The 27950-nt window shown below is 46.5% G+C and overlaps 2 protein-coding genes and 2 non-coding genes across 7 annotated transcripts; 1 reads left to right on the forward strand and 3 right to left on the reverse strand.

The window, feature by feature from the left end:
• Positions 1-2183: 2183 nt before the first annotated feature.
• On the reverse strand, positions 2184-13050 carry LOC120951280 (odorant receptor coreceptor). The gene is made up of 9 exons (XM_040369882.2): positions 12466-13050; positions 11492-11930; positions 10971-11131; positions 9340-9438; positions 9059-9176; positions 7132-7339; positions 3066-3270; positions 2747-2902; positions 2184-2624 (listed from the first exon to the last, which is right to left on the reverse strand). The coding sequence occupies exons 2-9, from the start codon at positions 11928-11930 to the stop codon at positions 2574-2576; spliced, it is 1437 nt and encodes a 478-aa protein (XP_040225816.1). The 5' UTR covers positions 12466-13050; the 3' UTR covers positions 2184-2573.
• Trnaa-agc (transfer RNA alanine (anticodon AGC)) lies at positions 7835-7907 on the reverse strand. Its single transcript has one exon. It is a non-coding gene; the product is annotated as a tRNA-Ala (tRNA).
• A 2923-nt stretch (positions 13051-15973) lies between the features above and the next one.
• LOC120951330 (ras-like protein family member 10B) lies at positions 15974-26959 on the forward strand. Of its 4 annotated transcripts, none has more exons than XM_040369988.2 (8): positions 15974-16285; positions 16770-17032; positions 22914-23556; positions 24055-24158; positions 24252-24488; positions 24679-24786; positions 24857-24924; positions 25012-26959. In XM_040369988.2, exons 4-8 carry the CDS (start codon positions 24093-24095, stop codon positions 25130-25132), a joined length of 600 nt encoding a protein of 199 aa, XP_040225922.1. In that variant the 5' UTR covers positions 15974-16285; positions 16770-17032; positions 22914-23556; positions 24055-24092; the 3' UTR covers positions 25133-26959. The 4 variants fall into 4 exon arrangements, with proteins under 4 accessions (XP_040225922.1, XP_049462446.1, XP_049462445.1 ...); XM_049606489.1 differs by having other exon boundaries at positions 16884-17032; positions 22914-23598; XM_049606488.1 differs by having other exon boundaries at positions 16884-17032.
• Positions 21672-21744, reverse strand: Trnaa-agc (transfer RNA alanine (anticodon AGC)). Its single transcript has one exon. It is a non-coding gene; the product is annotated as a tRNA-Ala (tRNA).
• Positions 26960-27950: the final 991 nt, after the last annotated feature.

Genomic DNA, 27950 nt, shown 5'->3' on the forward strand with positions numbered 1-27950 from the left:
CGTGTGCGGCAGGAAACAAAATCGCCCAATCGACTAACTGTAGCCGCTCGGTCACGCGGGGTGAGCTGACGCAATCGGTGCGAGGAGGCAAAGACGGAGGCGGTACTTAAGCCCACAGTTTTACGTCATTTGGACAGTTTTGCCAGCGTGTGTGCGGTGAGCGCAGGCAAGCCTTTGTTCCTCTTAACAGGCGTTTTTTTGTTGTTTCCGTTTCCCGATCAAACGCTTTTCCTACTCGGTTTGGGGGGAGGATTAGTTTTCCATCGGTAGGTGCCTGCCTAGCGGCTGGGAGCTGCGGCTGAGAGTGTGGTGGTAGAATAATTGCGATCGATAAAACAGTTATTTCGGGCGGGTGGTTCGCAGTAGGCTACGCCTGCCAAAAACCTGCGCTACGAGAATAGAATTCGTTCGCAGAATTGTCGGTGAAATAGTGTAGGAGGAAGTTAGTATGCGATGAATTTATATCTTTATTGTGATCCGATTATTCGATTAGCTGGATTACACGCTACGCAATCAATCGCCTTTTCTGCTAGAAGCAAGAAAAGGTTAAATCAATTCGATTGATGTGTAAATGGATGTATCTATTCAAGCAAAACGCCTAAAGTTATGCACTTTGTACAACATTTTCCTGCTGATGCGAGACTAACACTACCTAAATGCTGGAATTTTATTCGAGGAACAGATAGGGGTGAGTTCTGAAGAGCAAATTCAATAAATTCATAATGCAATAACTATGCCCCGAGTGATCGTTATCTCGTACTGTGAAGAAATTCCGCCCCGAAAGTTCAGGGAACCGGCAATCTTTTCCGAATTGAATTACAATGGATTGTGGAGTGATAGCCATCCGTCGAGTGAAACAGAAAATAATGAAGTAGCAAGTAATGAAACAAAGGAAAAGCCATTAATTCCGGAGAAAACACGTCCACGATATTGATGTCGGACGTGATGGCGTGATGGTGACGCGCAGTGGTGCACACCGATTATTCGCGAATGCAATTGGCAGCTACTTTAATTTCATTCCATCGCATCGCTTCTTCCTCCTCTGCTACACACACACACGTACACAAACCCTCATACGCATCCGAAAGTTGCATTTCACAATTACATTTCCTTCTGGGTTTGCGATTTGGGCGGGCGCCGGGTGCCCAAATTTGGTAATTGGCAGAAGAGTTCACTTCTTTTGGCCCACCAGCACGCCGCCTTGGGCTGCAGAAAAATGGGCCCCGGGAAAGTAGCCGAGCTAGCCCGCGCACAGGCACCCAAAACAGTGGAAGAAAAACACAGAAACAAAAGCAAATAACCGTGCCAGTGGGGCTGTTAGCGGATTCTTTCGCGCACACCGTTCGGTACGGATGCGGTGCGGTACGTCGGTGCGGGGTTTTGCGAATTTCTTCCGGTTAATTTATGCATTTCCAATTGCTAGCTTCCCCTGCCACCTATGCTGGAAGTGTTTTTTTCTTCTTCTTCTTTCACAGCACAGCCAAACACATCCCACGCTGGCTCGATACAGCTTGGTGGAGCTTGAGTGATGAAGGTTTTATATGTATTTTTTTGCTGCTGGCGCTACAGAACTCGGTCGAAAAGTGTAGCAAGAAAGTGGAATGAAGGGTGGGTGACAATTTGGGGTTTGTTTTTAAGTTGTGCGTACTTTAGATAATGGCTTTGGCGTGCAAGTTGAAAAGTAATTCATTTCACTCGGTTCTAGTGGTACATTCATTTCCATCTCGATGCGAAAATAGTTTATGCTAATTGCTTGCCGTTTGTTACCAACTTCGTCCAACCAACCATCGGAAAGCGAGCAAAAAAGAAGCTTTTCTGCAGTAGTTCTGGCTATTGAAAGATGAAGAGGCAATAAATATAACTATAAGTAAATGAATAATGTGGTTATAATACTTCGGAAGCGATGTTTGAAGACCTGCGTTCGTGAATTGAAAAACGCATAAAGTTAGAAAGCAATTTAATTATATTTCCATTAAGTTCTTCCACAATAATTCTCACAGAAAGTAAAACATCGGTTTAATTTAAGTTAAAATTAAAGTTAATTTCAAACAAATGATTGAAAGTATGATCATACTAAAACGATTTCTCTATTTAGTACTTACTCATATTAACATTTTGTTTTATTTATTTTTATCATCTTTTGTGTATTATCAACAACGGCTAAATCCCCGAAACGTCAAACGTACGGTGCGCTAAGAAACATTTGTACTCTTTATTGCTGCACTAGTTGAAAGGCACATACAGTGCTTGATGAGCGCAAATCACACATACATAGATTTCCCTAGGTGAGCTTTGCATAAATATCACTCTTCTGTTGTTTCAATCTCTAACGTTCCATTTGTACTTTTACCAAATTATCGTTCTTCAGCCCCGGTTGCTACAGGACAGATAATCAAGCACTGTTAATCTATTAAAATCTAATCATTTTGCAAAGATCTGTAAAAGAAAACTTGGGATTATTTGTTGTTGCTGTTTGTTAAACCTTTGCAGTAGAGAAAGTGTCCAAGAGAAAGTGTGCACAAACAAACAACCGAACGAGCGAAGAAAAACACATCCTTCCGGGCCACGGCTGTTTACTTCAGCTGCACCAGCACCATGAAGTAGGTGACAACGGCTCCAAGAACCTGGAAAGGAAGGGATACGAGAATGGTAGCAAAAAATAGACACACACATACAACCCGTCACGGTAGAGCCAAACTCCCTGTTTTGCCAGCCTGTTCTGTGCCAGCCACCAGGCTACACTTACCGAAGCAAACAGATCGAGCGAAACGGTGAAAAACTTGGCTCCGGAAATAGTCATCGCCTTCTGGCACTGCTGACAAACGATCTGGACGAAGGTTTTTGCCTCCTCGGACCCGTCGTACCAGTGGCAGGAATAGGCCGCCTCCATCACGGATGAGCTCTGCACGGGAGAGGTATGGGAGAGTGAAAACATTCAGAAGCCGAGATGGCAGCGGCGAAGCAAAAGTGTGCTGGCTTTGTGATGCAAATGTGTGATCTGGGAGAATGAAGCGATATGGGGCAGGGAGAATGCTTTCCCACGGCAACACGCCGAGCGCACGTACCTCCTCGATGAGCCGATTGCCAAAGATGCAAAACAGGAAAACCTGAGCCAACGCGTAGCACAAATATCCGATTACGGTCAATCCGTACACGTTGACACCGTCGATTTTCGTTGCCTGGTAGGCGAGCAGCGTCAGCTTGATGGTGGAGGTCAGCATGTGCAGCAGCAGGGCAGGACCGTACGTATCTCCGATTGCTGAAACGAGACTGCAACGTGGCAAAACGAGAGAAAGAGAGATATACAGTGACAAGTGTAGGCATTTGAAATGAAGGACGGTTTTGTGCGAATGTTTTGATTTTTCGCTGCAAAAACCAATCCCAAATGGAGTCGCTTTTTCCTTGACTCCGGAAATCGAACGACACGACGGACGCATAGATACGCAGGTGAATAACACAAATATTAATCACATCATGCATGATCGATTGACGGTAGCAGCGGTGGCGGCGCCGTGTTTGCTGTCCCCAGCATCCCTCCGAACCAGGACATTTGTTTCACAATGCCTTTGAAAGCTTCACCACGCCTCTCCAGAATGGGCTTTGTTTGCAAGGATAGAAAGGGAAATTGAATGCTACCGGATAGGCTACATTTACTATCGATCACTCTGTCTGGGAATCGGCATGCCACATAGCGCCAGACGCTTTGTACCGAGAAACAGGCCGAAACGATAACATTTGTGTTTGTGTGTGTGCTTGTTGTCGCAGTTCGTGGAACACACTTGACAGCCTTCGCGCAATTGTTCGCGGGTAAATGCGTCAAATTGAATTTAGGCCCATTTTCGACGGAACTTCAGACGGGCATTGCGATGCTCACAAGAGTTGCCCTTCTGTTTATCTGTTCGATGAGGGCAGCGAAATGGCAGCACGGTAGTGCACGAAACACTGAGCGGCTTCGGCGCAAGCTGTTTGCCAACGGACCCGGGCATCAGGTTGATTTGTTCGTGGTAATTCAATAAAGAGCACATTGGGCTACACTGGTTCCGGGATCTGATTTGTGTGAATAATCGATACAGATTGACATTTTTTTGCAATTTGTGAGATAAATTACGCGGTTTAAATAAATATTGTACTACCAACGCAGTCATTAAACAACAAAGCTAAACAGATTGCATACTGTTAGGCGAAAATGTAACCGATACCGGCAAGGTATGCAATCCGTGTTACAAAACTATTCTATTTGAGCGTTAACAGCATGAAATGAATGTTTCACGTAATATTCTGATACATTTTTTGTAATCCGCTTACAAAAAAAACTGTTATTTTTTGCTATTTTTAATTGCAAAGTAACGGCATAAAACTCATAAACACAAAACATGCAAAAAAATGCGTTGCTTTCGCTTTATTAAGTCTGTCGCGGAAAATCCGTTCTGATCCGTTGCACCCATTTTCCATACGCGTGTGCTAATGGAGGCGGATGGAGAGGTAAAGATTCAAGAAAAGCTGACGATAGCATGCCACACAAATGCCACCCATCGCTGGGAAAATAGAGCTCGCTCAACTCATACGCTCACAAAAGCTTTTCCAACAGGCAAATCACGGCATGTGCTGAAGTTCGGGATTTTCTTGTTTCTGTTAAATATCGCTCCCAGGCGTTGTGGCGTTGCTTGTAGAAGGTTGCGTTGAAAACTCGCCCCACCGCGGTACGGAAAGCAATGCTCGTGTGGGAAGCAACAACCTTGCAGGCAAACCGCGCCCGCCTGTGATATTCAGAAAATTCAAATCCACGGCTAAAAGACTTCGCCAACGTTGGCAAGCGATGGCTTCCCGCTCCGAAACGGGCATCGAAAGCAGCGCACGGGACAATCTGAGCATCTTCGCTACTGAGTACAGTGCACCCGGTTTGGGCGCTGCGTTGGGTGTTTGAATAGAAATTGTTGATGCTTGCTGGCGGCGTTGGTTTGAGCTTCTGCGACATACGCAGCTTCACCGGGCGAGCATGTTTTTGTGCGAGCGAGGCGTTTTTTTTTCTGGAAAGGGAAGGGGCGCACAAGGTTTTTCACCCACCAGTTGGGGAGATGAGTGGTGGCAGGAGCACCACTCAAAAGGGGATTTTCTTTGCATTTGGCGTGCTCATTTTCTGGCTCGTTTCGATTGCGTAATTCCCCGCACGGCTTACGGTTTCGGGCCCGGCGGACGGACCCAGGACGAATGGACGTGGGAATCGGAAACAAGAATAAAACCACCTCCGGTGCAGAGCGAAAGCGATGTCTAAAATTTGTCGCGTGGCTCATTTTACATGCATGACTGGATGCTGAGCTTGGCGCATTGTTTCCACGGGCTTCAGCACGAAAGCAGTGGGTCAATAAAATAAGAGCGAAATCTGAACCATTGTGGTTGATTGTAAGAAAAGCGGGCAAGCACAGGAATCGGAAATAACGTTCAAAACAGCTAGGAAACGAGCAGGAAACATGAGCAGGTTTGGTTGTTGCTGTGATGCAGAGGAGGACTGACAAGAAACTTTCTCGAGGGAATGGCATAACGAATTGTGTGTTTAAAAGAGTTCTTTGTTGAAGCGATACTAAATGTGATCGTTCTGAGCTAACTATTTGCTGTTAAAAACAAATTGCACAAAAAGTTCCTTGATAAGCCGTTATTTGAATGTTAAGGAAGCAGCATTGTTTAAATTGCATAATCCATGGCGTTTCTGCATACGGAACGCTACATTTGAAAATCACGCCTTAAAGTATGCAATTTACTATACACCCGCTACAAAAACATAACAATGAGGTTGGCAACAGTTTGGAATAGGAAAAAAGAAACAATGTTTGATTTACTATTTCGATCAAAAGCTTATCGCTATCTTAAAATGAACACTGGCACAATGGATCCTTGAACCGAGCCTAGCTTACCAACTGACAGGCGCCATAGTGACCCTCGCTCTCGACACACCGAAAGTGGGTCATCGATAAGGATCTTCACCAAAAACACGCAGGCTGAATCGAATCGGACGTGATCCGTATCGCAACCAGCAGCAATACGGCTCGCGGCATGTACGGCACGCCGTACACAGCCATACGCCGAGCGACAAATCTATAGCTGTGTGTGTGTAATATTGTAAAATCAAGTCTATGTCTAACGAAATTTACAGCTGTATTAGCTGCAGCAGATGGTGTGGTGCTGTAAGCCACCGACCCGAAAACCCAGACAACTCATCGCGTCAGGATGATTCAATTTGCCGCGCTGTTGCTGCTTCTGGTGCTGCCGTTGCTGCTGGAATCTAAACGTTTTCGCTTTCCCTTCACGTGTGTGCACTCCGCAGGCGGTAATGGAAACCGTCAGCGATTTATGGAACCAGAAGAAGAAGAAATCACAACTCGTGCTGCTCGACGTAATCCCTACGCTTTTTCCTCGCCCCGGGTGAGGTCAGCCAGTTCGCCTTTTTTTCTTGCCTCGCCGTAAGCGGGATCGAGATATCGGAGACATCGGCCAGGGAAAAAGGGATGCTTATCTTGGTGCTGTTCGATATCGTTAGGCAGCGGCAAGAGGTTGTTCGGTTACTCACTCCCCCATGTCTCGAGCTCACACAAACACACAAACACAAGGACACAAAGGACGACGGACTTCAAATTGGTGGATTGGTGAAATGGGATTTTTGGGGGAGCTTTGTGAAACGATTTAAGCATGTTTAGTGGAAAATCGATACGGGTGAAATCGTTCAAATAAAAACTTCACTCCGGGCGATGCTGGCTGAGCGACGATTGGTTGGGAAAGAATGGGAGAGGGAGAGTGTGAATGTGCAAAAAGTCACGTCAACAGTAGTGGCGCCTTGGCTGGATTGAAAGCTTCGGGCGTATCGATGCTTACAAAACATCTTGTGGTTTTTCTGATACGAATTAGGCCTGTTTTGGGTCGGGGCTGTCACAATTGGTACAGATTAACGTAGGAATGAGATTGTAATACGCTTTACACAGAGTTTCTTCGCAAAACGATATTGTAACCGGTTTCAGCACAACACCAAACAATACTCCCAAGAATGTAAGTCCAGCAAAACAAGCTCTTACTGTGGTAAAGTATCCCTTTTTCATGGAATCTGGAGGCTTTACACCACACCTTAGACATTACCATACCTACCGTACAACGTGCTTGTGCCGCTCGACCCAGTACTTGATGGCGCTGCGCACCATCATTTCCTGCTTCCGGGTAAGCCCGTTCGGATTTCCGTTCCTGCCATTCTCGTCGAACGTTTGCAGCGTCGACGGCGCACGGAACTGGGCGCCCCAGTCCGCCTTCGAGCTGTAGATGCCGCTCAGATCAAAGTCCTTAACGTCCGGATCCTTTTCTGTGGTAGCGTTAAAAAAAAGGGCGGAACGGTAAACGGAAAGCAATGTAGATGACAATGTAACAATCAGGCGTCGGTGGGAAATGTGTAAACCTCAAAATGACGCTCTACACAGAACTGACAAGTGCAAGCAGAAGGAAATAAGCGGAAGGCTACTTATGTCAGAGGCTCGTGGAATAAATAATAAAAAGGAAAGAAGAATCTCGAAAGAATCTTTACGAGGAACTGAGAGGACTCCAAACAATTCTTTTAGGAGTTGAACAGGAGAGAGAGGGACAAGATGGCAAAGGCAGCATAACAACAATACACACATCACACATCAGATTATTTTATTATCAGAGATAATATTGTTGTTTGTGTGTTTGCTATCAAAACACGTACACATGTTCCTTCTCCCTTGTCATCATCTCATCTACTCTTCCAACTTAGAGGAGCACAGTGTACCCGCGTTAATATCTTCCCTAAAAATCTTCTTAAAAAACGTTTCGTGTGGGTTGGAGATGCCGGGTATCGATCCCGGTACCTCTCACATGCTAAGCGAGCGCTCTACCATCTGAGCTACACCCCCATGCGTTGAATGAGGACCGTTGCTAGGCCTACAAAAAGACCTTTCCCTCGGTCCGTAACGTGCAGTGGGCTTTTATCGTGCCAACCGCACCAATCTCCATCGACGAAGAAGGTGACGAACGACAGAAACACGGTAAATTACATTGGACTTAAGCTTCCCCCACTCTCCACAGACGTGATGTGGGGCATGGGTGGGATAAACACTAAAGCTGATAATAAACTAGCTCCGATCGGTCCTGCAGCGCTCAACACGACCTGGAGCGGTTATTTAAAAAAACCACACACACACGCAGAAGAAATCGCTCTTTTTTCGAAATCCCACCACCGTCAGGCAAAACATGAGATGAAAGTGAGCACAGCAAGAGATCAAGAGCAAAGTAAAAAAAGGGACAAAACCGTTCGATACACCGAAAGCGCAAAAGAGAGAAAGAGAGCGGGCAATTTCGCACGGATTGGATGGTAGGCAAAGGTTTGTTAACATGCAATTCGCGTTGCGCTTTGGGCACCACGGGCGTGGTACGGTGGGCCATTCGTCGTGCTCGAGCTTGACGGTTTCACAGCACAGTGCATAGTTTCAGGCGTACAGGCGCGATAGATTAAATGGAGAGAACCGATCTTCTATTTGGAAGCGCTTTATAATAAATAGCAATTAGAGCAACACGGCACTAAGCTCGTCTAACGATGCGAACGCAAACAAATCTCCAGAAAAAAAGGATAAAAAAGGAACGGAGCTTATCCGTCCTACAATTGTGGCACAGTACTGTACACGGTCGCCGTGCTCGAAGTCGTCCGCCGGGCTTTACGCTCCACCACGGATGGACGGGGAAAATCTATTTTTAAACTTCAATTTATTTGACTTTTTTTGCTCGCTTTGCCCACTACATCCGTTCGTCCAGGCTGGGGGCCTGGGTGGGGATTGTTTTATCATTCTGTCGCACTTTCATTCCCCTAGCGTTTTATTTCCTCATCCTGAAATACCGGTACGTAGCGATGATGTCGTACGGATAATGGTTTTTTTTCTTGTTCTCTCTTTCTCACTGTCCCCACTGTCTCGCTTAGCTTGCCGAGTGTTAAGGTCATTGAAATGAACTACCAGGGGATTGTGTTATGCTCTCTTTGAGTCCGTCTGCCACGAGCACACGTTTCACATACCTTCGTTGATGATCAGCTCCGATTTGGAACCGGCTGAAATTGCTCGGAACAGTTGCGAAGAGTTGGGCCGGTAGGTGTCCAGCGAGGCCGAAAGCTCCATCAACGATCGCATAATACCCTGCCCGAGGAAGATGGAGAGAGAGAGAGGAAATAAAGAGAGAACTCGCGTGTGAGAGAATGTTGCTTTTTTATCGCTTCCTCTGTTACCGTTAACACTACACGTCGATAAGGATAATGCTGCAAGCGGATGTAAAGACAACCACGTTTGCTACCGTACCTACCTTCAAGTGTTGCAGCTGCTCGCAGGCTAGCAGCAACCAGGAGCAGAACATGACATCCGCGAGGTTGCTCTGGACCATCGAAAACAGCAGGAAGTAAATCTGTGAAGCATAAAATGTGTTGTAGCACGGTCGAACCAATCCGTCCGCGATAGTCGCTTTCGCGCCGTCCCAACGGATTATCCCGTCCCGTGGCATGGCGGTGCATTACAACGAGGACTCGTCCGCGGGCCCTAACGCTCCGAGGGTACAGATTAATGAAGGCAATATTGGTAGCGCAAAACTGGGGATGAGGCCGCCGCCGAAATCAACCGTGGCTCGGTGCGTACCGCTGGTGGCTGGTTTAGCTTTAGCTCTGCATGAAAAGTCCATTAGGTGGTTAAGAGCGGAAGTAATGTTAAAAACACCCATCAAACTTTATGACATCCCGAAGCGGAAGCGGTACCGAAGCTGGCCCTTAGACCATAGCAAGGAGGATTTGTTCCTTTTTTCTGTATGCACTTGTTATAAGACAAGAATATTGCGAAGTACCCACGATGGGAAAGGAAACTTCCACTGGTAAAACCATTACTTCCACCGCCATAACAATTGGGCCCGGAAGCACTTTGTTTTAATGGGGATGGTTAGCTGCTTTTTATATTGCTTTGCTAATTAAAATGCACAAACGGCTGTATTAAAATGATGGAATAAATTATTTCGCACGAGCTTGCTGGGAAGGAAGGCAGTGGGCAGCGACACAGCTGCCGCCACAGCTTAAACTTATTGTGCACCAATTAATTAAGCACAAGTTTGCAGAGGATTGTGATGAATATTTTAAAACGTTACTTTCCGCAACCCTCCAAGTACGGTCCATTCGTTAGCATTCGTTACACACGTTTTGCATCTCTTTGAACAGAATTAAACGTTACGGGCGGAACGGTGTGCGGTACCAGCACAAACTTACAAAATGCAATGAAATGAACATCAGCGTATAATTGCCACTGTAATGCGGGCCACATCATAAAACTGGATCCAGAATTGTAAAAATCGTTCGATTTAAGTACTCAGCCTCAGTGCCTGAAGAACCTCCGCAAGCCGGCAAACGAGCCTGCGCTGGTTTCATTTCCTTTTGTGCCTGAAAGTAGCAGACAAGTAAAAGCCATCCCGCAAATCATCAGATAAAGCGTCGGGCGGGCAATGGTTTGGACATCTTCATAATCGTCGCTTTTCTTTTGCCGTTTCGTTGGGCGATTGGTGCGGGCAGTAATCTTTGCCATTGAGAACATAGAATTTGTTGATGGGGCGTTAGCAAAATGAATAAAAAAGTTGATCCCCACCCGCTCGATTGACCTTGAAACTTGAGCTGTAGGCATTGTAGCGAAAATGGATTTCCTCCGTTGATAGGGTTTGATAAGCGGGAGGGCGAAAAAAGGCTATTATCACAAAAAGCCCTAACACGGCTAGATTTGTCACTCGAATTGCATAACTTTAGGCGAGGACGTTGTAGCTGCATTGCCCAGTCCCGACCGCCCGAAGGTATGCAATTGCTGTAGGAATGTGTTGGCTCTGTGAAGACCGGTTTTAGTCCCATTTTTTCGCCGCGTTGCCGCTCACTGACTGCCAACTGTGACGCGCGGGACATTCCGCCAACGTACCTGGTAGATGAAAGAGAAAATGTACGCCGGTCCGCTCATTGCATTCCACGGATACCAGGACTTGATGGGCAGCCGGGGTATATCCACCGTGTACGTCTCGTTGGTTGCCTTATCGAGCACGGTCTTGACGCTCTCGCCGAAAAATGTTATCGTAACCCAGGCTAGTACGGATGAAAGAAGAAAGAAGCAACAAAAAAAAAAACGAAAAGCGATGAGTAATTTATCGAGAGGAAGAAAAAAAAGAAAACAGGGAAATGGGGAGTTCCCTTTTCACCGCGGTGAAGCTTATGAACCGTGAAGATTTTCGGTGTGCGGCGATAAATCAAACCCAAACTCTCTGCCTGCGATGTCTTGCATCCCCCTGTGGGTTGACTCAATTATTCTTTCAGATATTTTATCCCGTCCCTCCACCGAGAAAAAAACAAAAACCCAGTCAAGCGTAACAGTAGATTGGGGTTCTGCCGCAAAGACACTTTCCCAAACGGCCACACATATACACACACACGTACAAACACACATACCGACAACCGACAGGACGGTGGTGGCCATCACCAGCACCAGCAGCTTCCGCATCTTGGCGAGCGCAATCGAATGGTACCGGGCGTCCGATTCGGCAAACAGCGGGTGCGTGTTGGTCTGGTTCCAGATGGCGAGCGTCCGGTAGAAGTTCTCCGAGTTGACCGCAAAGTAGATGAACTTGGTGACCGAGTGCGTGAAGAACAGGGTCGTGATCGTGTTGGCGGTCAGCTCGTTCACGTCGTCCGCGTTCGTCGCCAGGTTGCCGAGGATGGCGAAGAACTGGATCAGCACCATGGCGAGCGTCCACCAGGAGTACACCTTGCGGATCAGTATCGGGCCGGTGACGTAGCGGAACAGAAAGTGACCGCTGGCCTGCATCAGCCGAATGTTCGGCATCAGGTCGGCGACGAGGCCGACGTACTTGGTCGGCTGGACTTGCATCTGCGAACGGGAAGTGAACGGGTCGAGTCGGGCTCGTTTGTAGCTACGTTTGGTGTGGTCGGCAAGAGACTAATTGATTTATCGATTTTTAGGTAACAGACACAAAGCCGTACAGCTACACGGAAGAGTTAAGCTGTGTGTGCTCTGTGTACTTAGAAGGGCGCAGTGAAGCGGCAGCAAACGTACAGGAAAGGACAATTGCAAATGGTCTCCGCTGGAATCGGAGCCAAACGGTAAAATCTCTCGTACAAACAATTGAGCCAGGCATGAGCAGACGAATGGGGAAAGCTTTGATTGTGCCAACATTGAGCACAGTTTTGTGACCTGATTTGCGAGAAGCAAATATTTGGAATACATGGGGGGCGATTGCACACACACACACACACACACACACACACACACACACACACACACACACACACACAGTCACACAGTTTTGAAAGGATCAAATGTTCCGCTTAACGTTCGAACCAGAAAAATGGTTGAGATCTCCGCCTTGTCAAGTGTAAAGGTTGAAGCTACATCGAATACTTACTTTTCAGCACTTTTCTTTTCACTTCTCACTAAACACAATGCTTCCCACTGCACACACACACACACAAAGAGATTTCGATCTGCAACTTCTCGGCTCACACCGAAACCTTAGCGATGCAACCGTGCACACGTTCACAGCAAAGGAGACGAACCAAGCCAAATGAAACTTTGCACATTCTTTGCCTACCAGCAGGCGCTGGTAAGCGCAGCGTGATAGGAAAATAGTTCGATTCGCTTGTGTAGCCGTTTGCCGTACAAAGCAGCGCACCAGCAAGTCAGACCGCGTAAGTCGCGCCGGTTATTCTTTGCAAATGATGCTGTTGCAGAAAAGTCTTGTTGAATTCAGCGCACACACACACAGAGTCAACGTGGAGCACAGAACGACAAACAGCTACAAAACCACACTGCAATCACTAGTTTTCGCGATGCACAAGACGTTAGCAAAGCGTGTCCTATCGCGAGCAGTAAACGGTTTATGATTGGCGCCTGTAGATTTCTATCACTATCGTTCCGGCACTGATAGACGAATCGACTTGATACGTCCTTTCCGCTCGACGTATCAATCGAATGTAAGAAGTGTCGACGCTATTCTGATCATCCGGTACAGAAGTTGGGTTTGTCCTTGGGGGTGGCTTACGTGGCCGCTAGGAATACGCTTACCGAGCGTCCCGTGACATCAACCAATGCCACGAGTGTGTGTTCTCGGTACATGCGTACCCGGCCCGATCTTGCTGGTGGCTTGAGGAGTCCAACTTTCCCAGCGCAACATCTGTTCCGTCTGGGCAGCTAATGGCCGTATTTTCCCACCGCCATCACTTACGACTAATATGTGGATGCGTGGATGTGTGTGAGAGTGTGGTTTGGATGCTCCCCACGCTGGTTTATAGACTCGAGAATGAGGGTGGAAGAGTTTTAAGTGCGTTAATCTTTTATGCTAACAACCACTCGATGCCACACTTTCCGTTTACGGCGTGCAGCATCGATCGGAAGCGTAAAATGGAGGTCTTTATGAGCACGGCTTGTATGTATTGGTGATTGACATTGTACCTGAGCGAAGAAGGTTAGGCTGGTAAATATTAATTGCTTATCGGGGTCTTGTATTTTGTGAATAATAATTATTTTAAAAAATATGCTACAAAAACGAAAGAAACTGAAGCGAAGACGCGTAGCTTGTCGTCTCGAGCGATCTCCCTCCAAGGCGTATTTGTCCCTCGTTTGTCACCGGACGCTGATCCCACGATTAAATATTTAGCGCTGTCAACTACGACGGAAGGACTCGTTCTAGTGTGTGTGTGTGAAATTATATATATATGAGTGTGTATGTGAGAGTAAGTGTGTTTGTCTTATTGCTTGTCTTATCAAACAAAAAGGGAAAGTAAAACTAATGTGTGTTTTGGGCTTTCCGTTTGATTGTCCTCACATAGTGCAATCCTTCCTGCCTCATTGGGTCTTGCTCAACCACTTGCCTTTTTCCAATTTGAAAAGAGGTCCATGTGACGAGGTGTGACGCAAATGGGGGTTTAAAATTAAAACTCGACCCCAAAAGAAACGACCTTTACCTTGAGCGGCACACGCTCCTGCACGACTTGAGATGAAAACACGAGCCTACCAGCTCGCTTGTCGGTGAAGATTGAAGGCACGGGTTGGTCATAGGCAGAAGGCACCTCCACCGTGATCATCACACAAAATGTGCTGTGTTTAACAGAACGCTTATCGCTATCCCCAGTCCCAGAGTGTCGTGTCGTGTGTCGACGTGCTCCAGAAGGGCCGTTTAGGAGGAAGCGGCAAAGCGGACAGAGCGGAGGACACAATTTAGGACCTTCACACTTGGTCGCCTTTCGGTCGGTCGGTGTGGGTGTCTGCCAGTGCTTAAATAGGCATATTTTATACACCTCCAGTTGGGTATGGTGATGGCAAAACGGAACTCTCGGCTTCCCTCGTTTTTTCCCTGCATTTACCATCACCATGGGCTGACATGAGAGTAAAAAGGAAAGAGCAGAAACTCATCCGGGACATTGTTCTACGAGGATGATGGAGAACGATGAAAAGCATGATGAAGGGCCCCTTCGGTGTGCTGTGTAACTTTCACTTTCCACAGCCGCTTTCATGGCGGCCGATTCCGGCTTGAGATAGAGATAGATGCGGGCGACAGCACGTTAGTTTTACGAGACACTTGAAGCTAACCGTAACTATCACACCCAAGAAGGTTGGAATGTTCTGTAGGGGAGTGGGGGGGTCCATATCCTGTGCAAATGTGCTGACGTGCTGAGGGAGGCGAAGAATCTGTGTCTATGTCTAGCGGGAAGCGATCATCGTTTCATGTTAACCCCCGCGTGGTGTCTACGTTCGGCACATATTATTCTTTCATCGCTCTTCGTCTCGAGTCTCTTGGGCGGTGAGCGCTCCAGACCAAACCCTACTTCGAGGAAACCCGGAACTCTGTGTGTGTGTTCTGTTCGCCAATCCGTCAACCCGTCCCGGACGGTTAATGGCACATCATTTTACTCTCTCTGGCTCGCTGCGCCAGGAATGTCGATCATAAGACTGCAGGGGCAAAAATATGCTGAAGCGCGCAGAGTAATAATCGTCTCGAAAGATGAATCGTTTGGCGTGAAGCCGTGACGCGTCGGCGTTAGCGAGAACGCCATTTTAATTAAACCCTTAATTGATTTCGTGGCCCCCCTTCCCTCATTGCAGTCCATCACACTGCTCTCCGTCGCACCCATTAATCAAGCGGAAGGTGGTGTTTTGCGCCCAGCATGTCACCGGTTGGGAGATAAAATCATAATAACGATGTTTAAAACATGCTTTGGTAGGGTTTGTTGGGTGGAAGTTGTTTGCAAAAAGAAGTAGTGTCGCTAAACATGCTGAGCGAACTAGCACGGGGGCTGCTCGGTATGAGTGGCGAAGGAAGCGAAAAGCGGCGCCGGATGGTTGATTTCAAATTCATTGCTCTCGGAAGGCCATAATCTTAGGGGGTGAAAACAAAAACCACACACTCATAGCACGTGTGACGGCGAAGTATAATGGTCGAAATAAATAAATAAAAAGTCCCACAGAAGCGCTCTTTAAGGCTCATAAAAAGCGCCTTAAAATGGCTTGCTCAACCGCACACACAAAAAGACACGTGTGCAAGGGACAGGATTACAAAACCGATACACAGCGTTAAAAATCAATTAACTCGTTCACACACGGCTGGCGAGCTTTGCGTACGAAAATCGCATAGGTCGCACATGAACGCAACCCTCCGCGAATGGTCTCCGGACTGGCTGTGTCTATCAATCGTGCCGTGCCGTACTCAGCTGTTTTCACGGAAAACTGTCCAAGCAAATTTCATCCAACTTTTTTTTGTTGCTGCTGCCGTTGATGTTGTTGTAGCAAAATGCTGTGCGAATATTTACAATGTTTTACAAAAAAAAGCAAAAGAAAATGAAAGAAAACGAAACACGCTCTCCCTTTAACTCGTGAGTTCCGTTCGGGAGCTGCTCACTTTCCAGCGCACTCACGTTCGTTGCTTGTCGGTTGCTCTCACTCTCTTTCTCACGAACGCGGCACACGTTGGCCGTTCTGATAAGGGTGAGATAAAGTTCCGTTTCCGGGGGAGCTGCTCTCGGCTCCGGGGGTCGACGAAACACGACGACGTTCTGTGTGCGTTCTTCATCCTTGCGCTCCTACTCCTACCATCGTGAAAAGCTGTGGGGCCAGTGCCACCGTCATCGAGGCACACGAGATGAGCTAGTCGCAGATGAACCTTGCTTTCACGCGGACGCACTAGACCGACGGTGTGTGTGCGTGCGTGCGTGTGTGTCTGTACGGTTGTGGTACGGTTTTCCGAAAACGGCATCTTTCTATTACGCGCATACACACAAGCACACACACACACATACAGGAAGCGAACACACACGCACACATTGCCATCACCTATCCACGAATATTTGGTGAAGCGTCCCGGTGTGACAGAGTGTTCTTTTTTTTATTACTGTGCGTTTAGCATCTTTTTTTCCTTCCACTTTTGGAAATGGTTGTTTTATCCCCCTTTTTTGTTGTGCCCCTTTGATGACGCGTTCTATTTGTGTTCCCCGTTCCCATGATAGTGGTCTGAGCAATAAAGAGTGTTGAATGCGTAGTGATTGGCGTTGGCTTTGAAACTGAACGCAGAGCGTGGTGTGTAAATAAAAGAAGCGTTTTTGGTGGACTGGTGGAGGCGCATGGTCGCTCGAACCGTTTAGTGTTTCGTTCGGTTCCGTTTTTTCCCCCATACCACCCCTGCGACTCTGATAAGCTCACGTGTTTTTGTCTCGACAGTCCCGAAAGGTGCTTTGTTTGGGAAGGCGTTATCAACAAGTAAACGGTAAATGGTGGTGGAGTGTGTGCTTTTTATTTTAAAGAAATAATACTAAAAAACGTGTTAACCACCAGCCTTGTGAAAGCTAATTGCGAGTGTAGAAAACGATAAAAAAATACAAAGTGAAATTCGTGTCGAAGCTGCTCTACCTTGAGAAAAATCTTCCACCAAAACCCTGCAAAACCCTTTGGAATACAGACCCAGCCGAGTGTAAAGACACAAAGTAAATAAACATAGCGTTAGTGACATATCCCTTTCCTTTTGTATTGTTTTTTTTTTTTTTTTGCTGTGCCTACTTTTGTGCCCTCGCCGGGCTCGTCAGGGTGGTAATATTATAGAGTTCCAGGAAAGGCGGTGAAAAATGGGAAAGAGAGGAAAGCACAGAAATAACAATCTAATTAATCAAACAAACGACGGCCTATGGTGATGTCGGCGGGAATTACACCTTGTACGAAATATGAGCACCAAAACCATCTCCGGTAATCGGCTTATGTCGCAAGCCAATCGTGTCCGGGCGGCTGAGCACGTGGTGGAATGCCAATGGGTTTTTGCGATATCATATTTGATGCCTGGCCGGTTTGCACTACCCGAATGCACGCCAAATAAGGCTGAGCGGGTTGGCGTATGCGTATGGATGGATAAGTGTCGGAAGACATCGGAAACCCAAGCTCCAAGGGAGAAACGTTCGAAGAAATTTCTTCCACCAACAACAACTTGCTCCCAGTGCGGAAGACAAGGGGAAGTGGCAGAAAGAAAGGGTGGTTGGCTACAAATTTGTCTGCGTTCGCCACGACCAAAGGGTGAGAGACGCCGACTCGCCCATACAGTCGCTCAGACGACGATAGACGACGAACGCCACGACGAGCAGTGAGTCACTCACCGGGGCAGGACACACACGCGAGACAAACTAGGGAAAGGGACAATCTTCCCGCATCCATCGGCCGCTTCCCCCACGGCACAACACGCTCCCACACAAAGGAAGCATCACGAGGCTGTGTTATGCAATCACGAGCCTGGCCTGCGTATCGGCACTCGGCTGGCTCTAGCAGGCCGAGGCTAGCTCAGTTGGCGTTCTTTTCCTGCCCTTCGATGCTTCCGATGGGTGATGGATTTACTTCATCGCTAACGTGTTCTTCTTGTTTTTTTTTCTTTTTCACTCGCCCTTCCCTTTGCGGCACAACCAAAAGATAAAATGCAGAGCGAGAGTTTTGAATGGCACCGACGAGAGGTCACACTCTGCTTCATAAAGGCACGGATTGCTTTACGATATTTATATTCAAAACAAATTTCGAAAGGCGTCTATGCTGTGCAAACAGCGCCAGTGCACACATGGCTGGGGTGGATTAAGCTTTCCGGAGGATATTATACACACGCACGCAGTGATTTTTGCTCAACCAAGCGGCTTTAACGGAGGGGACAGGGTGCTGCCCATTAAAGCGAAGCACGGTTTATGTATTGATTGATTTACAGCCGGAAATGAAACGATTGTAATAAATGGTTAATATTTCATGGTTCATTATCTTTTCACTCAGCGGTTCAAGTTAAAGGATCGAGCATTCGTTGCCTGTGCGGTCGGTCCGTATGCTTCGATGCGAACGCAATAAGGCAAACGCTGCTACGTTGTGTGTGCGTGTGGTTTCGCATTTTAATACCACGCGCTGTCTCCGTGCAGATAGTGATTTTAATAATCAATGAAATGGGCTGAATACCACTTGATGCTGATGGACTTTGTTCTAGAGCAAAAAGGCGGGTTCGTTTCCAGTGTCTCGTAGGCCGGTGTTGTATGTGAAGCCCCAAAATAGCTGTCAACAGACGCGTTGTTTGTCGGGCACATATTGCCGGGCACAGTGTCAGCAACGTGTCGAGTTGCGTACGGGCTACGGGAAAGGGTGGAAGCACTGCGCCACGATCTAATAGCATTCTATAAAAAGACAGCTTGACGCGTTGATGCGCACTGTGCGAACACAAGGGAGCTGATGCTTGTGCAGTGGTGTTAGACACTGGATGATTTGTGCTTGGTGTGGAATATAAATGTGTTCGCAGAAAATGTGGTTTGATTGCTATTTGAAAACAAGTCTCTCGAAGCTCTATTTTTTACCAAATTAGCTCACAGCCACTGCAGCAAACAGCCCTCAATTCAACGATTAGAAATACAGTTTACCCCCGATAGGCATTTATTAGATTATGCCAGCATAATCAGTGCGGCCGTTGTAAATTGAGCCATACATTTCTCGATTATGCATTCCGCAGCTGCATTCCAAATCGCGGCTGCACCAGTAGCTTGGCGGAGATTGCTGTTCGAACGGGTATTTCTATTGAACGCCCGGTGCCGGTAACGACTTTATCTCATTACCGTAATGGATATGAAATAGCACGTATCGTTTATCAAATGCAAACGAACGAACGTACGATAAACTGTGCAGGCAGCAGGAACATGAAGCTGTGCTGTCGGTGGCTGGTGGTGCTGGGGGCTGGTGGTAGAATATTGCATTTTAAACAGATAGATCGTGCGCGTATTAGACACACTACAAGCAGGGGCATCTAATAGATCAAAGCGAGGTAGAGTACCATGGATGGTGCACCGAGCTATCGACGCTGCATTACTTTGCATGGTGCCTGCAGGAAAGATGGATTCACCTTTGTAGGATTTCATCCCCATTAACATCACACACACACATGCACAACAGCTAGCAGCCAGTATGATAAGTTGCGCAGGGTTTCGGCTTTCTGATCTACTTACGTTCGATGGCGTTTCCATCCGATTCCAACCGTTGCTCGATGACATGGCACACCACGAAGGGATGTTTTGGGCTGAGTGGATAGTTCGTCGATGGACAGAAAAGTTAGCACACCGTCCGTACCGGCGTGCTCGGCCATCGGTACGGGACTGAATGACGCCGTGCAGATGTAGCCGGGACCGGACAGTTTGGCCGGCCGAAGGTCCGGAAATCCTTTCATCTAATCATCGTTTGGATGGATTTTGCAATCAGGCGCTGTGTACCGTACTGATTACCAGACAAAACCCACTCGGTTTCTCCACGGTTTTCCCTTCCCGTAGCCGCGCATGGGAACTGTTTGCCCCACACACACTCGTACGGTCATCTTGAGGGCGCTTTGCTGCACGCTTCCAGGGCTTCTCGGGTGGTGACCAGTTTACAGTGCATATCGAGTTGATCGATTGACTATCAACTGATGTTGACCAAACAATAATCTTAATCGTTTAATGTACGACATACCCATACAAAGGATGAGGCAAAGTCGACAAAGCTGATGGTTAAGCTCAATGCCATCGTCGTGAAAGGCTGTGCGATCGATTCGAAGGGTTCTTAAAAACTGAATAGATAGATAACTACCATGCTAGATAAATGAAGGACGCTTTTTGTAGCTTGAGATAGTGACTGGAAAATAACCCATAAAGAACATTTTAAAGACAGTGATTGCGATGTACTAAATAGTAATTTGAAAAGTCACATTATTGTGTTATGCAATTTTTCTTCTTTTGGCCGTTTTTTTTTTTAAAGAATATTTGTATTTTTCTGAAGCACTACGACAAAACGGCATGAAGAAAGATCAACGGATAACTAAAATGACATCGTTGTCCCAAAAGTAGCCTACTTTCAGGCGTTTCCTTCTTCCAAACGCCCCCGACAAGTATGCAATCCGCAATCCACCGTCCCACACCCCAGCGTTAGTTGTGATTTACGTGACGCAAAAGTAATTTCTTTGTGTACAACTTGCTCCTGTCCTTTAACGAGCGCTTCCGCGCTGAAACTTTCGCTTACTTTGACAAAACTATGAACATTCTACGGCTACGCCGTATTGATCATCCAAACTCCAATCCAAACAACTTTTATCTTTCCTCTGTACGGCTTCCCCATGCACTCAACTTTACGTGCGTAATAACACGTCCCAAAAATGGGGCACCATGCGTCGAGAATTTATTCGCTTTCGATGCTGCTAGTACTTCATCGACCGCCTAGCTTTTTGGTGGACCAAAATGGGCGAAGAAAAACAAAATACACAAACCAGGGATGCTGCTATTAACTCAGGGGATTTGAAGAGCCGTGAAGAGCAGGAGGAGAAGTTTTTGCTTTATGAAGCCATTTTATCTATCTGTTTGCTGCCGTCAATCCGCCGACCGCGTTTATTTATCGTTTTGCGCGACGTGAAAAGCCCAAAACATAAAAACAGCCCCTAGACCTTTTCACTTTGTTGACACACGACTTAGGCGAACAAAAAAAAAAAAAAAAAAAAAAAACAAAGCCCTTCCGTATGAAAGAACTCGTTTCCGGAACATGTTTAGATTAAGAGGTAGCGCGGCATGTTAATTAACTTAATTCTAGACACTAGGGTGGGAAGTGTCCTTGCCGCAGTTATCTTTACCGCTCCGCATGGATGCAAAGGGACAATGAGTTGGTGACAGTTGGGGCAGTGTTGGGGTGTTGTTTCCAATTCTTCCGAACAATTTGCATCATAATAAATCATCATCTTCTAATCAGCCAGCATGAGCAGATAGGAGAGAGAAAATCACGCCCATACTGAACGGAAGAATATTATAGGAATCATTGATGGGAGACTTTAGGGATCAGTTTTGTTACGGATTCAGTTGAAGATAGCAAACAATCATATCTTTTTCCAGATTTTACAGGATACTTACCGCACTCATTTGAACACGTTTCGTATTACTTTTGTGATAGCAAAATTACGTTAAAAATGACAGAAATCACAATAAATCGAGCCTAAGACTAATATGTTTAAGAAACACAGCAAGTCGTTCGTCCACAAAGCAGAAGAGTCCTTATGATATTTCAACACTTAAATTCCTTTGTTTTCTAGATTATACACAAAAATATTGTTACGTCTGGAGATGCCGGGTATCGATCCCGGTACCTCTCACATGCTAAGCGAGCGCTCTACCATCTGAGCTACACCCCCTCGTGTACAGGTGTGCAACAGCCAACGCTACAGTTGACACACCATTGGCCTACTTTCACTTTCCACAAAAGCCTATTACGATCTCAACTCGACCATTAGCGAGCAGTGTGTACTCGAGCTGCTGCTGCAGAGCTTCGTGCTCGACATTCAACTTGACCATTTCGCCATTCACCGTCGGGTGGGGGGGGGTGGGAGGGTTTGTTATCCATTGCTGGCCGACCGCGCGTGGTGGGAGACAGTCCTGGAAACGAACACTCCAAACCGCAACGCGCAACGACAACAGCAAAACCAACCGACACAAGAGTGGGTGTATTTTTAGGCCAAGCCCGGTTGCATACGGGCTACTTGTGCACAGCAGAGAACGTACAGAGCTGCCCCAAAAGGTTCCGTACTGCAATATGCTGCTACGCTGGCGAGAGTCTAAAGAGAGGTGGGGTGTGTGTGTGTGTGTCTGGTGGTTCGTTCAGGCACGTAAACATATTTATGCTCGTCAACCGGTGCCGATGCCCGAGCGGGTGTGGATAGGCGGAAACGAGTGGCAATAGGATACGCATATCCGACCGTTGGCACACACGTATGCCGGGACGTCTTCGCTCGGAAGGAAGAGCCGGTATTAAAGAGCGCGCAGGGGATGGGAGATGCACTTCTAGCTTCGAGCAGCTTTTAGTGCAATTCAGATTTACCGAGAAGAGTGGAAATACTTGTCTTAATGGGGGGACTTGGTGGGCGAGCGCCTTCGAAGGATAGACTCTGCAAATCAATTAGTTAATGTATGAATGAACTTATCGGTGTGATTTATGGATTTCCTAAAAGGTCCAAGTGCATTAGACAGAGAGAAAGAGAAAGAGAGAGCGAGAGAGAAAGAGAGAGATAGTGCACCTGGTATGCAAACATGTTGTTGCTACGAGTATGCTACTTAAAGCATTATCTTCTTTTTTTATTGATTCAGCCATACAACCGGATACAGTTAGTTTGCATTCCGTACATCGTTCTGACTATATGTGCTTTCGTCCTGCTTCCATCCCACCCTCCCACTGCCGTCTAACCCTTTTTGTTCCTAGATCCATTAGAAAAATTGTTCTGTCTCGTATTTCAAATTTAATTTCTTCTTGTTGTGTTTCTTTCTGTCCGCCATTACAATGCTAACCCCGCTGGAACGGCCCTGTCAGCCAGTTGATTCACCACACGATGTGCAGCACGATGGGCAGCTTTGGTCGGTCCAGACGCAGGCTGACGCACCCACCGACACGCAGCGACAGCTTGCTGCTATAGTAATGGTACTGGCGGACAATAACGTGTTCGAAGTGGACTAGCGATAATTAGAGTAGCGGTGTGCCGGTGTTTGCAGCTTCACCGACGGTTTTTCAGTTCGCAACCGGTCCTAAGGGAGTGAAGACCACCCAACCCAAAGTGTTTCGTCTGCTTACAATGTGCTGCTCGATTGCGAGATTGGTTGCGCTCAAGGAGTATGCTACCGAACGGCAAGTCTCAGCATTGTCGGGTACTCCCGGGAGCATCGTTACGCTGTAAATCTGAATAAAAGCATTACCATAAGTCAAGCTGGTGCGGCAAGTGTGCTAGCAAAACCCAGCCGTCGTTGGTACAGCTTGGGAAAGTGGGAAGAAAAACCAACACACCAGCAATTGCTCGCAATAGCAGCGGTGGGGACAGAGCTGTATCGCAGCCGTACGGGGACCCCGGCACTACGACCCGGGAACGGAACAGTGTTTGCCGTCAGCCTGCTCAAGCTTGCCGTCAAAATGTGGAACCGCCTCTCGCCGACCAATTCCAATAGACTGTTGCACGATAATGGTAAAGATCATTGCAATAACCCTCCCAAACACAGCCATAACAGTAAGTGCTCGGAGCAGGCCCGTCCGCCCAAACCGACCAAAGCAGGCTCGCAGCCGGTCCGTCCCTGTCCAACAACCCGGAAACCTTCCCAAACTTGCAACACCAAACCAACCTCTACTACCATCAACATCATCACCAATACTATCACCACTGCTAGCTCTACTTCTTTCTCTACTACTTCTACTACTAATATTTATACTGCTACTACTACTACTACTACTACTGCTACTGCTACTACTGGTACTACTACTACTTCCGCTAGCAGTCCCGCTGCAACCGGCGCTGCTAGAGTTTCATCTATTTTTTCCAACTCTTCCATCACCACCAAAACCACCACCACCAAAATTAAACCCTTCTCCACCACCACCACCACCAAGGGCACCACTGCTAGCAATAAGCTTAACAAGATCCTGTCCATCGATATGGAAATTCGAATACAGAATAAGTGTATTTCAGCATAGCGTATCACTCTGGAAGGCCCGGATCCGCCCTGGATGCAAGGCCCCCTCAAGGTTGCGTTTCTGGGGGCCTCCGGCGTTGGACGCACCAGCATCCTACAGGTATGTTGGGACGTGGTACCGGACACCGCGTGTGTGTGGGACCGCGCGAAAAGGGACTAATTTCTTAACCTCGATTGCGCTTTTATTTTGTAGCAATTTTTCAAGCACGACTTTCCGAAGGACCACATCCGCACCAGCAAGCGGACCGTCTACCGGAGCTGCCTGGTCTGTGATACCTGCATACGGGAGCTGATGGTACTGGATGTGCCACCGCAGAAGTACTTCCCGATCGATAATCTGGCCGAGTGGAACAATGGCAACCCGCTAGGGCTGCGCACGGTTCACACGTACGTGCTGGTGTACGACATGGGGAATCTGGACACCTTCCAGGTAGTGTATCGATTCGATTGGGTGTGGCAAACCGTTGAGCATGCAATTTTGTGTTGTCAATTGCATACATTCAGGCTAATACGAAGAGCGATGCGCCTAAAAGTATGCAATCGGATCTGCAATTGGGATTTTCTTTGGGAAACATGTTTCACTCTTTGGTTTCTCAATTTTCTCTCTCTTTTCTCTACAGTACTGCCGCAATATGCGTGATCAAATTTTAGAAAGTTTTAATCATCGTGATTTTAAGATAATGGTTGTGGGCAACAAGGTTGACATGGTATCAAACCCTCATACTCAGGCAAGCTATTGGAAAACTCGATGTTCCTTATTACCTTTATTCGGTATTTAATTAATTTAAATGTTAACAGGAACTGAAGGACATTTCCACCCTCGTCCGGAAGCACTGGCGCTGTGGATACGTTGAATGTTCGGCAAAGTAAGCTAGTAGCAGGATGGGGAGGTTCTACTTTACCCGAAATACGTACTAAACACTTCTTTCACCCCCCTCCTCCCATTTACCCAGACACAACTACAAAATTGGAGACATTTTCAAGGAGATGATGGGATACCCGGTGGGCGGCACGGCACCGAAGCTAGAGTTCTCGCAATCGATTGGTTCAAAAAATCGTTGCACAATACTCTAGTAGTAGCTGAACTGGAGGTTTCCTCCAACACGCCTCACGATTGCAGCTAATTGAAGCGGGTAACCCGGCAAAAAGGCATACGGCTAAATCCATCCATGCGCTTGGCTTGCAGCTTCAAAGCACCGGTCCCCGCCAGTTGGAAGGTGACCAGTCCCAGGCGTCCAGCAAACTTCGTCCAGCCAGGAATGAACTACTCCACACGGCGACATTTCCACCGACTCTAATGCCTCTTATTGCGGATTGGTTTATTTTTTGCGATGTATACTATTGTCCCGTTTTTTCCCTCAACAGCCCGGCTTGGATGCATGTGTGTGCATGAAAGTGGCAGGGTCAATGAAGGGATTTTAACATAATCGGAAGTAAAGCCTATTCCCCCATCAGAAACCATCCACCAACTCCAATGGATAAAAAGCAAAAACCTTTTTACTTTGCAGAGGATATGTCGTTTGAAAAACTGTAATTAACAAAGTGTACTAAAACAAACCAGGTAGTAGACATCAGCGGATGTAGACGAATATATCAAGGATATTATAGCGCACAGTTACACACAGCACACCTAACCTCAATGTATTGGGCAGCCGCCAATAGGAACCACAACACTAGCCATCCGAGTTAGCCAAACCAATCCAATCACCGTTATCATTATCGTCATCATCGACTAGCAGACGACATGTTTTACCTTCCCCGGTGTGTACATACAAAAAAGGACCCACACGATTTTTACGTGATTTCAAAAGCGATAGACAATAACGGTTACCATTACCATTTACATGGGTGGGCGCGGGTGCTTCTGTTTGGGCACCTGGATATTTCGGCGGCATGTAGAACAAAAAACCCTTTTGCCGTAGTGGTAGTAGTAGATGCGTATTAGTGGCCATGTATGTATAAGCCAAGCTGTGTGTGTGCGTGTGTGTGTATGTATGTTTGTACGTGTGAGTGTTTTTGCATTTGACATGTGTTCGACAGTGCACCATTGTGGCTTTGCAGCTTTGTTTTTGTGCAGTAATAGAACGAGTGCGATTGCTTTGGACGATGGGTTTGCAGAAGATGCTTCCGAAGTTACCGAGTTGTTGTTAGAAGCGTTCGATGCGTAGTAGTTCCGTTAGCTGCCGTGCGACTGAATCAGAGCGTTAGCTGATTTGTTAAGGTTACTTAGTGCCGCCGTAGGACGGTGGGCAGTAGTCGTGCATGTTTCGTTGTTAGCTCGATTAGTTAGCTCGTTAATGGACAGTGTTGTTAGGCGAGTTGTGGTTCAGGTGTAAACCGACTTAAACATGATGAGGTACTCTGCACTACTATAGCTGTACAGGTTGTAGTTTGGTGTATCATTGACTGTAGGAAAGCAAACAGTAGTGTGTGATTATTAATTTACCGACAACACAATTCGTTTCAAGCTACTGTCTTGAGTTTCATTCCAAATAAATAACACATGCTTCAACGCTCCTCTTCTTGAAGGTGCCTGGGTATGTGTACAAATTCAACCAGCCCTAGAAAGTGATATCGTGAGTAAACCATCCTCGACCAAAAACAAAAATCCACAAAATAACAAGAAGAAAGCATTACTCTAGCTATCATTTTTATGTTTAATGCGGTACAGCTGTAAAACTGTAAAAAATATGTATCAAAATTGGCCAAATTATCGTTAGACGTAAAAGAGCGAATGAGGCTACTCATGAACGAATGGCGGCAAAGGGGCTAAGAATGGACTGAACGACGGCAACACACTGTTATCGAATAATGAATCAAGCAATGTTAGTTGAAAAATAAAATAAAAGTATCTACCCTGCAGAAGGGTAGCATAATGGAACAATAAATGGATGTGTTTATATGTCTCTTGCTACCGTCTTGCGAAGAAACCCGAATCGCTCAATTAGTCATCGCTCACCATGCCTTGAATCACGTACCTTTTTGAAGCTTTTGTGAGAAGTGAATGGCATCACCCCGTTCGTCACTCAGACAAAAGCCGTTGAACAGTAATGATGCAACAAATAGATGATTTGATAAAATCAGTTATAGTATTATCAAATATTTCCACTGAAAGTTTTACTTCATCAGGTATATTTTCAACACCAAGTGATGTTAATTTACAATTCTCTTGATTCCGAAAATTGTTTGATTCGCTTAAGTAATTGTTTAAGCAAATTGTGCAACTATGCAACACGGATGTTGCGAAGATATTTCATCATCCCTTAGAGAATTTTGAACACAACAATGATGCAATTTGGATAGTATTTAGTTCAAATTGTAGCATAAGCGGATGGTGCGAAGCAATTTTTGAATTGAAAACAAAAATTTGAATAGAAAAATATATAATTTTCAAAAATTATTGCCTGCCCACTGTGCAAAGCGACGGAAAAATCATTGCTTCTCGCTCATTGTATCAGACCTTCTCCTTCCGCCCTACAGCGATTCTGTCGAGCAGCTTGTCGTGCTGCCCATCCCTTGCACTTGTTCCAACCCTTCGCCTAAAAACTCTAACCAAACGTCAGACCACACGGGAGAAAGAGATGGCACTAGAGAGAGAGAGAGACTGAGGGACTTGACAAGCTGCTCGACAAAATTGCTGTAGGGCAGAAGGAGAAGTATTGAGAAAATGAACGAGAAGCAATGATTTTTTCCATCGCTTGGCACAGTGTGAAACAGGTTACATCAAGAAAATTTAAACAGCATGCGATTTTTGCAAGCAAAATCGGAAAGTTACAGACCACGTGGACCAGGTATGATCATGTAAATATTTTGTAATGAAAATTACCGCATACACTAACGAAATAATAAGAAAAGAGTCACAGCAATCGAGGCACGTAGAAAGCTGTTTGAT

This window comes from Anopheles coluzzii, chromosome 2, assembly GCF_943734685.1.
Source record: "Anopheles coluzzii chromosome 2, AcolN3, whole genome shotgun sequence".
Classification (NCBI taxonomy): Eukaryota; Metazoa; Arthropoda; class Insecta; order Diptera; family Culicidae; genus Anopheles; species Anopheles coluzzii.

Excerpts from the sequence above, each read along its gene's own strand:
- LOC120951280 (XM_040369882.2), bottom strand. The coding sequence starts at position 11,930 with ATGCAAGTCCAGCCGACCAAGTACGTCGGCCTCGTCGCCGACCTGATG. Across the intron at positions 9,177-9,339 it reads AGCAGCTGCAACACTTGAAG|GGTATTATGCGATCGTTGAT; the intron begins GTAGGTACGGTA and ends TTCCTCGGGCAG. Across the intron at positions 3,271-7,131 it reads CGGCACAAGCACGTTGTACG|TCTCGTTTCAGCAATCGGAG; the intron begins GTAGGTATGGTA and ends GCCACGTTGCAG.
- LOC120951330 (XM_040369988.2), top strand. The coding sequence starts at position 24,093 with ATGCAAGGCCCCCTCAAGGTTGCGTTTCTGGGGGCCTCCGGCGTTGGA. Across the intron at positions 24,159-24,251 it reads GACGCACCAGCATCCTACAG|CAATTTTTCAAGCACGACTT; the intron begins GTATGTTGGGAC and ends TTTATTTTGTAG. Across the intron at positions 24,489-24,678 it reads GGAATCTGGACACCTTCCAG|TACTGCCGCAATATGCGTGA; the intron begins GTAGTGTATCGA and ends TTTTCTCTACAG.